Below are 13,004 nucleotides of genomic sequence, written 5' to 3'. Positions count from 1 at the left end.
TAAAGCTTTGAAATAAATATGTGTATTATTGAGTTTAGTTCAATACAATATATACATTTGAAAATAGCAGTAAGTATATGTAACAGATGTTGTATAATCAGTCTAAAGACAATACCCATTTGGTATTCTAAATTCATCTTTTAGTACTGATGTAGCTGATACAAAACACTGCACTGGTTTTAAGTATATACTTTTACATTCCTAAAAAACCCCTATAAAATTTAATTGCCAAAGAAGTTAATAAACAACAGGATAGAATAGAGCTGAAGCTTGCAATAAAGAGATACAGGCTAAAGCCTGGGAAAAACAAAAGCTGAAAGAGAGTGATTTCATAGAATCCACTAGCCACTTTGGCAAAGTAGGAAAAGGGATGGGAGAAACAATTTCAATGGATGTTAGCTTTTTTTTAAAAAAAAAAAGCACTCTTCCTTGAATCATCTAATTAAAATCTCACTTAAAGAAGCAACCCAAAAAATGATATACTTGCCCTGTGCATTAGTTCTCAGTAGAACAGCAATAAAGGCAACGTAACAGGAATCACTAACATCTCATGCCCCAAACATGGGACCTTATGTCTCCATTCCTAAGAGAACACATACAGGGCCTTCAAAAAGGGGGCCATGCACTTCATCACTGCCACCAATGTTGTGATTAATAGAAAATAGCAAGTTTTGTCTTAAGATATTTCCTGGAATAATCCACCTTCTACTTTAATAAAGATTTAAATTTAGCCTTAAATATGACTACTACAAGCAATTGCAAGTGCTTATGTTAAGTTAAAACCCAAGCATATTTCACAAGTTTTATACTCACAAGTTTGAAAACAACTCTGCCAAGTAGTCGGACAGAGTCAGGGGGATATCTGGGTTTGCAGCTTTTAAGGCATTTGCATTCTCGCTTGTGGTCCTGCCAAGCTTTTTTCTGTTAAGACAAGAGTGAGGAGGGCATATAAGACATAAAAATCTCACTTTCGTTTATATGGGTTTTGAATGTTGAGAGTCATCAACATTAACTTAATTTTAATAGCCTAAATGTAAGTGCAAATAGGAAAGGAAAGCAATATTCTAGTATTATTATGATCCAGGATTTAGTATGCAATTACCAAGCATGGATATCAAAAGCTTCCATTTCACCTTTATCCTTTATTTGCCCCGTGGTTATTACCTGGCTGGTAGCATCCAAAGAAAGAATGATTATGTCTTTCTTAATAATTCATAAGATAGTCTCCTAGGTGATTAAATAGGATTCTTAATAGACAGTGATTTTGAATACAAAAAGAAAACATCACTCCAACTTAGAAAATAAAACTCATGGTTGAGAAAAATCAGAACAGGACAGATAGCTATCTGAATTTCTGTGCTGCTATAGTAAGTACAGAAATATCAGGAGGGCTAACAAAACTTTTAAAAATAGAAAAATCCTTTTGTTTTTTAAGATAACATAGAAAGGAGTTATTAGCTAAAATGACCAAAGGCTATTTTTACTCAGAATGGTCTTGGTTTATTTATGTTGTCCTGGCCTAATTATTAACATTCTGAAATGTTAATGGTTGGGATTGCACAGCCACTTAGCCCAGAGTCCTAGCCATGTGCTGGTGGAGTGAAGAGACCACAGAGCCGGTCACCAACATCGAAACACTAGGAGGGAGAGGACTAAATGGAGGGACGTTGTCCTCGAGTCTGAAATGCCATGACTCCTTTTATATGGGACTGCTTCTCTATGGAAATATAATCCAGGGTGTCTAATATCTAACCCTGGTGAGAGGGAGACCACTAGACCAAATATCTAATATTTCTTTTCCAAATGAGAGCTGTAAGTTCTGCTTGTGAAATGCTTCATGCTCACATTGTCTTCTTTCAGAGATTATAAATCTGCTTCCCAGATGCTGGGCCTAGGAAATCCCCCTATAAGAGGTCTCTCTTTTCCACTTAATAGCACAACATGCAGCATAACCAAACCAGTAGCTGCAGCTACTCTGAAGCTGTGACTCAGATTCAAGTTCAAGCCAGCATTCTGCTCAGAAAGACTGCCTGTGCCAGTTTGCTGGGTGAAGGCGCAGTTTGTCCACCACTATCTCCTAGTAAACCAAATCTTGGAGACATTGTTTACAAGGGGTACATCATTTCTTTTATCAACTCTACTCACAATTGCCTCATTTCATTCCTTCTTATTCACTATGGCGATGCTCTTAATGTGATTTTTTTTTTTAAGTATTTATACTTCGTGTGTGTGTGTGTGTGTGTGTTCATTCGCTCATTCGTGTTCAACCCTTTGCGACCCCATGGACTATAGCCTGCCAGGCTCCTCTGTCCATGGGATTCTCCAGGCAAGAAAACTGGAGTGGGTTGCCATTTCCTCCTCCAGCAGATCTTCCCAGGGATGGAACCTGCATCTCTTGCATCTCCTCCATTGGCCGGTAAATTCTTTACCACTGTGCAACCTAGGAAGCCCCATTTACACTTGCCTCATTTCCAAATAAAAATGAGTGTTTCAGAGAGAGGTGTGTATGAGATAAGATTGTAAAATTAGAAACAAAATGTAATGTTAAAATTATGGGGAAAAAAGTATTCTAGCATTACTTAGCATTCTACAGTGTGTCAGACACATGGCTAAGCAGTTAAAAAATATTTCACTTGATTTTCACAATAATCCAAATGGTAGATATTATCCTTATACTAAAGATGATGAAAGTAAGGCTCAAGAGCTGGAATCTAACTACCAAGCTACATAAATATACAGAGAGAGAGTATAAATTCTTAGCAAGCTAAACAGGAAAGAGAAGTAGCGATCGCGCTTGTGCACTCCATTTATATGAGTTGCCTTACAGGCAAGGAAAAAAGAAATCATAATTCTCATCTGACAGAAGAGAAAAACACATAGATTTACCAAGTATTAAATCACAGGAGGGACTTATTCCAAGAATGCTAATCAGTATACTGGACAATGTCTCTGACAATAGCTCACAACACAATGGCCTTTCATAGCGCTGCTTCTAACGTCAATAGAATACAACTCAGAGAAGACAAGATTTCCATTGCTCCAGGGGCTAACCTTGGACTACAATTAGTAAGCACCAATGTGCTGTAAGATCCCTAAAATAAATATGGTTTCACTGTCAAATAAGCTTGAAAAACATTTCATATTGTAGAACCTGCTTAGAGATTCAAAATACTTTTAGCCTACTAAAAGTTCTAAAATGCTCTGTATTTCAGAAACTTACATAAATAAGTTAATACAGAGTTTCCCGTTACTGTTATTACCATCCTTTGGGAAGTCAGGTTGGGGTATACGGACTCAGAGATACCTGTACACTTTCTTTCCTTCAGCTGGTCTTTGAATGAGGGTGGGTAAGCAGACAAATTCACAGTCATTCTCACCGACGGGGAACTAGAGCATGGATGTTTTTGATTATTGATTGAGGAGAGAACCATAGCTTTGGTGCAAGAGTTTTCATTTGATACTGAAAGTGTCTGGCTGGAAATGAACTGCAACTAGTAAAATGAGGCTGAGATAATGGATTAAATGATCTTAAGAGCAGATTTTAATTGACACTTAACTCTTAGAGATCACCCATAACTTTCATATTAAAACCTCCAGTTTTGAGCAGCTCAGCCTTTTGGAAGCTTACCAGGGAAAGGCAACTACAACATGTACCCCAGGTAACAAACCAACAGATCTGTTAGACGACATTAGTTAGAATGAAGCTTCTAAATTTTAGAAAACTCTTGGCAAAAAAGACTTTATTTCTTTAACATAATTAAAATGAGTTTTTATTCTCAGCAATAATTAGAAAGTAGACAATATATCTCTTAAGGCTATTCCTAGATCATTGCACAGAAACTTTGGACAATGTACTTATTTTCCAAACTTGCTTCAGCAAAAAAAAGAAGTTCATTATTTTCATCTTAAACCAGATCTATATAAATATGGAAGGTAATCATACCACTAGAAACCATGCTACTAGAAACTATGTTTTTAAAACATTAATTGTAGGCTTACCATAGGCTTACTAATAGAAACAAACCACAAGAAAAAGTTTAAAAAGAAATCTTTTAAGCGACTGCATTTGACTTCGAAGAAAACCTCACACTCATATAGAAACATTAGGCATCATCTTCACTCTACAAACTTTAACCAAGGAGTGCAGCTCGCCAGGCTTCTCTGTCCATGGAATTCTCCAGGCAAGAATAATAGAGTGGGTAGGCATTCCCTTCTCCAGGAAGGAGACCTTCCCAACCCAGGGATGAAACCCGGGCCTCCCATATTGCAGGCAGATTTTTTTACCATGTGAGTCATCAGATGGAGACCTCAAGGACACATTACATAAGGACACATACACTTTACATATCTGCCCCTTTCTCAAAGATAAGCCCTTGATCTACTTTTTCCTCTTTTCTTCTATTACTACAAACACAGGGTACAATTAAGATTTTATTCACAACACTAACTGTAATGTTTTCTGTTCTCATAGTTGAAAATCAACAATAAAGTATAACAAGCACAAATTAGCATGAAAGACAAAGAAAATTAAAATACTGAATTAAGAAACAAAGGCGAAAAACCAGAATTCAAAGAGACACGTGTACCCCAATGTTCATTGCAACACTGTTTATAATAGCCAGGACATGGAAGCAACCTAGGTGTCCATCAGCAGATGAATGGGTAAGAAAGCTGTGATACATATATACAATGGAGTATTACTCAGCCATTAAAAAGAATACATTTGAATCAGTTCTAGTGAGGTGGGTGAAACTGGAGCCTATTATACAGAGTGAAATAAGTCAGAAAGAAAAACACCAATACAGTATACTAATGCATATATGGAATTTAGAAAGATGGTAATGATAACCCTGTATGCGAGACAGCAAAAGAGACACAGATGTATAGAACAGTATTTTGGACTCCGTGGGAGAGGGCAAGGGTGGGATGATTTGGGAGAATGGCATTGAAACATGTATAACATGTACAATGGCATTGAAACATGGTGAAACGAATTGCCAGTCCAGGTAATGACATGCATGACACAGCATGCTCGGGGCTGGTGCACTGGGATGACCCAGAGGGATGGTATGAGGAGGGAGGTTGGAGGGGGGTTCAGGATGGGGAACATGTGTACACCCGTGGCAGATTCATGTTGATGTATGGCAAAACCAATACAATATTGTAAAGTAATTAGCCTCCAATTAAAATAAATAAATTTATATTAAACAAAATGAAAAAAAAAGAAACAAAGGCAAGGAGAGAGGAATTTTAGATAGGGCAAAAAAGAAATTAAGACATCTTTGACTCAACTCCATGTATAAGTACATGTATGACTCAAAAACAACTTCAGAGTATATACATTTTCATAAAGTTTATAGTGTTTATATTGATTCAGCATATAAACTGATGAACTAAACCCAATGGTTTTCAGTGGGAGCAATCCTAAACTTGGGAGTTTAGGATTTTATTGGGGATATTTTTGTTTGTTTGTTGTACCCATGGTGCTTGGGGAGCACCATGGGTACTTACTAGTCAGGGGCCAGAAATGCTAGACACCCTGCATAAGACTGTCCCATACAATGAAGAACTGTTCCATATCCAACAGGACTTGTAAATGTCTGATCAGACTTCCTAGAAAGGTGACAAACTTGTTCATAATTATCTGAGCCCAATCTCCTTTGTTTATATAAAGACATTTTTATGTACTTTTAATAGCACTGAATTCTCTAGGGAAATTAAGGTAAGATTGCATTTAAGAATTAAATGCTACACAATTATTCAATATTTCTCAAAAGCATCCCACTGAAGCCAAAAACAGCTTTGGTATGTGTGTTAACCAACAAAACACATTTTCTGATCTGCATTTTGCAACTTCCCTTTGCACAGTGACTCTGTACAGGTACAAGTATATGACTTCTTAATTATGTCTTCTAGTCTAGTCACACCTGAGCACTTACACACAAAAGTATATATTATTGTAAGTTATTTTAATGCTCATTTTTCTTTATGTTCCAGTTATGGCATTTATATTGATATTGAATTTTGAAAGATGTAACTAGGTAGACTGTATTACCTAAGAAATTTCATTTCAAGATAGTAGAGACGACAATATAGTAACTTAGAAAGATGAAGTTAGGCCTGAAAGAGCTGAAAACCCCAGATCTAGAACAATGCTACAGGTACACATCCAACACGCACATAAGAAAATATTTTAAAATACACAGCCTGGGACACATCCCACAGAATCTCACAGTATTGCTGAGATAGAATCTGATGTCTAAATTGTTTTTAATCACTGCGGCAGATTTCATGTGCAGCCAACATTGAAAAACCACTGAGCTAGGCTAAATTAAAAAGGGGGGTCACCATATATACAAGATAGATTAAAACTATAAAATACTATTCTATACTTAAACTATTGTCTTACAGGAATTAATATTTTTTTTGTAATGAGGTGGGAAAGAGTTTCTAGAGCAGGACATAAAACCTAGAAACCATAAATGAAAAGATGCATATGCTAAAAAACATAAAAATAAATAACTTCTATATCAGAAAGAAGAAAACCTAATATCTCAAATATGATTGAAAAATAAAGAACAACTAGGAAAACAAAATCTAAACTATGTATATGGATAGTGTTAAATGTCTCCAAAATAGAAGGAGGTCTTATAGAATAAATAAGAAAAGGGTGAATATTTCCATAAAATTAGGGGGAAAAAAGTGAAAGACATGAAGGGAAAATTCATGCCTAAAAAAGAAAAGCCAATAAACAAAAAATACAAAAAAAAAAAACAAAAAACAGTGATCAAAGAAATGCTAATAGAAACAAAATATCATAGGTGACCCATTAGTGTGCTAAAGATAAATGAAAATAACTGTATTCAAAAGTTTCTAGGGTGTAGGCAAGTGAGGACTCTCTAACTCATCATTAGAATTATAAGCTTCCCTAATCTTTCTGATGAGTGTTTGGTAGAGAACATCAGAATTTTTAATGTGCATTTTGCTGGCATAGAAGTAATATTTATAATGTGATTAACCCTAATTTAAATGATATACATAAATAAGCTGAAGAATGCTCACTGTAGATTTGTTAAAATATTAGAAAATTGGCACTAATTTTCCAGTTTTTCCTATAAGAAAAAGCCAATTTTGTTCTTCCCTGTATAGTTTCCCAATACTGTTTTCTTTTACAAATATCATACACTATATTTATAAGTAGAAGCAAACATAATTATCTTTCTTATAACTAGTATTGGTGATTCAGGGAGAAGCATTTTTATATGAAAGAGAAAAAAGTAAAATCACTATTAATAAACACAGCTGCTTAATGTTTGTTTATTTTGGAAAACCTGGTTGTAACTCCTATAATCCCTTAAATGTATTAATTTTTAAATATTAAAAAATGCTTCAATAAATTATTTTATAACAGCAAATAAATCTTTTGTAACACAAAGAATAAGTAAACTCACCAATTTTTAAATATTATTATTTTATTTTTGAGTTCCCCATGTGGCACTAGGAATAAAGAACCTGCCTGCAAATGCAGGAGACACGAGATGCAGGTCCGATCCCTGGGTCAAGAAGATCCTCTGGAGTAGGAAATGGCAACCCACCTCCAGTATTCTTTCCTGGGAAATTCCATGGACAGAGGAGCCTGGAGGGCTAAGTCCATGGGGTCATAAAGAGTTGGACACGACTGTATCATGCATATAAGAGGTGTGCAATAGATATCTGATGATTTATTCTAATATAAGTACCATTTAGGAGATACAACTTACTATATATTTATCACTGTTTATTTTAAATGTAGGCCATCCAAAAAGAAGATCAGGAAAATCCCTAACAATCCTTGCTCTGACCAGTCGGAGATGGTCTTGATTGCTTAATTACGAAAGGAGAGGACTGATGAAATGTTAGGACAGGAAGAGAAAATCCATTTATTTCTTCTTTCTTACACAAAATAACCTTTATGCTATTATCGTAATGTTTTCCTCCCTGAGTTGGACACAAAGCTACTACAGCTTAATAACCCATTTAAATACTATTTAACATTGAATTTTGGTTGGATTAAATACTCATTTTAGGGCAGCTTATTATTTTGTGGGATAGCCTGTGGGAAGGGTCGATATATATTGAGCCCAGCCTGGGTAAAATACATCTAATTTACAACTAAGGGCTCACTAGACATTTATTCTGTAACTGGACTGGATTCAATCATCTCTAAGGCAGCTTCTCAATGATTAAAAAAAAAACCCTATGATTCTGTAATATCCATTTCTAACGAATATGTGAATTATGCCAAAAAGGCATGAAACCTCTTCGTGCATGCATGCTAAGTAAGCTTCAGTTGTGTCGACTCTATGCAAACCTATGGACTGTAGCCAGCCAGGCTGCTCTGTCCCTGGGATTCTCCAGGCAAGAATACTGGAGTGGGTTGCCATGCCCTTCTCCAAGAGATCTTCCCAACCCAGGGACTGAACCCATGTGTCTAACGTCTCCTGTATTGGTAGGCGGGTTCTTTACCACTAGTGCCATGTAGAAAGCCCCTGAAACCTCCTCATGTGAGACTTATGAAAATTTGGAATGGTATTTTCCTCAGATTTGGGGTCATTTAAAGATGAAGGAAATTGGCTTAAACTGTGGAAAATTTTTTAAGCCAGCTTATTCAACAAGTTCATTTATGACTGATAACCACTATTAGCCACAATTAATAACCATTAATATGCACAATCATCTACAGTTTGTCTCCCATGAGCAAACTTAGGATATCTGAGTTGCCATGTGACTTTCAGGAAAGAAAGAGGACCCAACAGTATTCCATTCACTTGTAACCTCTTAATGGCAAATAAATAATACCTTCTTCATGCTTCAAATGTGGTACACTAATGAACTGCAGGTTGACAGATGTCTGAAGACCTGAAAAGCTGGAATCTGGGAAAAGAAAACTGGAGAGCTAAGCAGTCTATGTAACAAGCTACAGTTGACTGACAGGTATTGATTAAAATCTTGCATAAATTCTCCTTAGAGCACGCTAGAGACCTCGTGATAGACATTAGACTTTTCACTTTAAAAGCTTTCTGGATACTGTATCAAATGTAGAACAAGAGCGTCTTCCCACTGCCTTAATCAAATTAGACAGATAGGGCCAAATATAAAGACAGAGTAAGGCAAGAGGATGGTTACAGGGCAAGAAGTTGTCAAAATTAATAAATAATTACTCCTTAGGCAAATGGGGATTACAGTCTCCAGGTTAATTAAGGAACCTCATAATAAATAACAACATGTGTCCCAAAGTAAGTCAATCACCATCTAATAACAGGTTCAAGTCAAATCCATTCTGACACCTATTTTTGGAAAGTTTTATTGAAACAGCCACATTCACAGCTTACACTCACTCTTTTCATACTACAACAGAGTTGAAGAGCTGTGACAGAAATCTTACAATCCACAAAGCACGCACAAGGAGGTTTCATGCCCTTTTGACATAATTCACATATTTGTTAGGAATGGATATTACAGAATCATAGATCTTTTATCATTTATAAAATTAAAAAATGTTTATTATCTGGCCCTCCACCAAAAAAGTTTGCCAACCTCTGACCTACTGAGAGGTCGTATCAAGATGGAATGGTGCAATTGACACATTTTATCTGGAAGGGCAAAATAAATAATTCTCTACACACTTCCAATTTTCCTTGAAAGAAATCTCCATGCTAGATTAACTGAAATGTCAATGCTGAGTTCTAGTGGAACATGGCAAATGGGCACATGCATTTTATCTCCCCAACACAAGTAATCTATCAAGTTTTTAACTCCCAAAGTAAACCAGAAGGGCCATCAGTGGATGAAGGGTTTAACTTCTTTTCTGTAAGTCAGAGAGTGAGGGTAAGAGGACAGGCTAAAGAAACAGGACAAATGAGGCTGCCTCAAAGTGGCTGGAAAGTTTCTGAGTTCAGTTCAGTTCAGTTCAGTCGCTCAGTTGTGTCCAACTCTTTGCGACCCCATGAATTGCAGCATGCCAGGCCTCCCTGTCCATCACCAACTCCCAGAGTTCACTTAGACTCACAGCCATCAAGACCGTGATGCCATCCAGCCATCTCATTCTCTGTCGTCCCCTTCTCCTCCTGCCCCGAATCCCTCCCAGCACCAGAGTCTTTTCCAATGAGTCAACTCTTCTCATCAGGTGGCCAAAGTACTGGAATTTCAGCTTTAGCATCATTCCTTCCAAAGAAATCCCAGGGTTGATCTCCTTCAGAATGGACTGGTTGGATCTCCTTGCAGTCCAAGGGACTCTCAAGAGTCTTCTCCAACACCACAGTTCAAAAGCATCAATTCTTCGGCACTCAGCCTTCTTCACAGTCCAACTCTCACATCCATACATGACCTATGGAAAAACCATAGCCTTGACTAGATGGACCTTAGTCGGCAAAGTAATGTCTCTGCTTTTGAATATGCTATCTAGGTTGCTCATAACTTTTCTTCCAAGGAGTAAGTGTCTTTTAATTTCATGGCTGCAATCACCATCTGCACTGATTTTGGAGCCCAGAAAAATAAAGTCTGACACTGTTTCCACTGTTCCCCCATCTATTTGCCATGAAGTGATGGGACTGGATGCCATGATCTTCGTTTTCTGAATGTTGAGCTTTAAGCCAACTTTTTCACTCTCCTCTTTCACTTTCTTCAAGAGGCTTTTTAGTTCCTCTTCACTTTATGCCACAAGGGTGGTGTCATCTGCATATCTGAGGTGATTGATATTTCTCCCAGCAATCTTGATTCCAGCTTGTGTTTCTTCCAGTCCAGCATTTCTCATGATGTACTCTGCATAGAAGTTAAAGAAGCAGGGTCACAATATACAGCCTTGACGCACTCCTTTTCCTATTTGGAACCAGTCTGTTGTTCCATGTCCAGTTCTAACTGTTGCTTCCTGACCTGCATACAGGTTTCTCAAGAGGCAGCTCAGGTGGTCTGGTATTCCCATCTCTCTCAGAATTTTCCACAGTTTATTATGATCCACACAGTCAAAGGCTTTGGCATAGTCAATAAAGGAGAAATAGATGTTTTTCTGGAACTCTCTTGCTTTTTCCATGATCCAGCGGATGTTGGCAATTTGATCTCTGGTTCCTCTGCCTTTTCTAAAACCAGCTTGAACATCAGGAAGTTCACGAGTTAGTTACCTTCAAAATCTTCAACTCCTGCCAAGCAGAACTCAAACAAGAATCCAGAATTGAAGACAATGTATGGGGCAGAGAATGGGATTAAGGAGTGACTGAAAAAGAAAGTATTAACCAGAAGTGTCTATACAAGAGAGTCCCAAAACATCTCCTTACTACTGGCATGATTTTGAATAAGTTGTAGAGTTGAATGCAATGCTAAAATTATCTCTGATCCAGATCACTGCTTTTACTTTCTGCTTGGTCTTCCTTCCCTCATGCTCACCCCCTTATAAGGGTTTCCTCAAATAGCAGTCTCATTCTTTGAGTGGCTTAAGGTTGTGATCACTTTATTAGAGAGGAAGAAATAAGATCTATGCATACTTAATAGTTGTGGAGTGAGCAACATTTTTTAAAGAATGCATTGTTACTGCTGCTGCTAAGTCAGTTCAGTTGTGTCCGACTCTGTGCGACCCCACAGACGGCAGCCCACCCAGCTCTGACGTCCCTGGGATTCTCCAGGCAAGAACACTGGAGTGGGTTGCCATTTCCTTCCCCAATGCATAAAAGTGAAAAGTGAAAGGGAAGTCGCTCAGTCGTGTCCGACTCTTAGCGACCCCATGGACTGCGGCCCACCAGGCTCCTCCGCCCACGGGATTTTCCAGGCAAGAATACTGGAGTAGGGTGCCAAGGATACATTAAGATATAATTATATTACAATAAAATGTGCCCATTTAAGAGTATAGTTTGATGTAAATATCACCAAAATTAAGATATAGAATGTTATTACTCCCAAAAGTTCCTTTGTGGGCCTTCACATTCAAGCTCTCCATCCCCAACAACCAGAGATATGGTCTCCATTATTACAGACTATTTGTGTCTGTTCCAGAACACACTACTACTCTCCATCTGGCTTTACTGCCTCTGTAAAATGTTTCTGAGATTCAGTCACGTTGCTGCATGCATCACCAGCTGTTGTTGATGGCTGAGAAATGGTAAATTATGTGTGTATCTATGTGTATACACACGTGCACACGCAAATACAAATACACACACACCTACCTAGGAGCAGAATGCTAGGTTAGTTGGTAAGTATACATTTAACACTTTTAGAAAGCAGTTTTCCAAAGCAGGTATAACATCTCACATTCCCACCAGCAGAGTATGAGGTTCCAGTTGTTCTACTTCCTTATTAGCACTTGGTATCGTCAGTCTTTACCATTTTAGCCATTCTAGTGGGTACATCAGAGAAGGCAATGGCGCCCCACTCCAGTACTCTTGCCTGGAAAATCCCATGGACAGAGGAGCCTGGAAGGCTGCAGTCCATGGGGTCGCTGAGGGTTGGACATGACTGAGCGACTTCACTTTCACTTTTCACTTTCATGCACTGGAGAAGGAAATGGCAACCCACTCCAGTGTTCTTGCCTGGAGAATCCCAGGGATGGGGGAGCCTGGTGGGCTACCGTCTATGGGGTCACACAGAGTCGGACACAACTGAAGCGACTTAGTAGTAGTAGTAGTAGTTGTAGTAGTAGTTGTAGTAGTAGTAGTAGTAGTGGGTTTATAACGGTATCTCATTGTGCTTTTCATTTTCATTTCTCTGATGACTAATGATATTAAGCCTTTTTTCTGTATATCTCACTGAAGTGTCTATTCAAATCTTTTGTCCACTTTTCTGTATTATCTTACTATTGAATTGCAAGCACTGTTTAAAAATTATAGATACAACTCTTTGGTCAGATATATATGAATTACAAACATTTTCCCCAGCTTGTGGCTTGCCTTTTCATTTTCAACTTTGCTCTAGTCCACTTTATCCATATGTCTTATATAGTTAGTGCTTTCTGTGTCCAGCCTGAGAAACTTGACCTA

The 13,004-nt window shown here is 37.7% G+C and overlaps 1 protein-coding gene across 1 annotated transcript in view; it reads right to left on the bottom strand.

The window, feature by feature from the left end:
* The window catches only part of SMYD3 (SET and MYND domain containing 3), a 743,898-nt gene that overhangs the window by 557,772 nt on the left and 173,122 nt on the right, over positions 1-13,004 (bottom strand). The window contains exon 3 of the mRNA XM_052653627.1: positions 814-921. Coding sequence (XP_052509587.1) covers positions 814-921 — 108 coding nt within the window. The remainder of the gene's footprint in view (positions 1-813; positions 922-13,004) is intronic.

The sequence above is a fragment of the Budorcas taxicolor genome, chromosome 16, assembly GCF_023091745.1.
Source record: "Budorcas taxicolor isolate Tak-1 chromosome 16, Takin1.1, whole genome shotgun sequence".
In the NCBI taxonomy this organism is placed as follows: domain Eukaryota; kingdom Metazoa; phylum Chordata; class Mammalia; order Artiodactyla; family Bovidae; genus Budorcas; species Budorcas taxicolor.
Note: the sequence above shows the minus strand (reverse complement) of the source record. Positions and strands in the feature narration are given on the sequence as shown.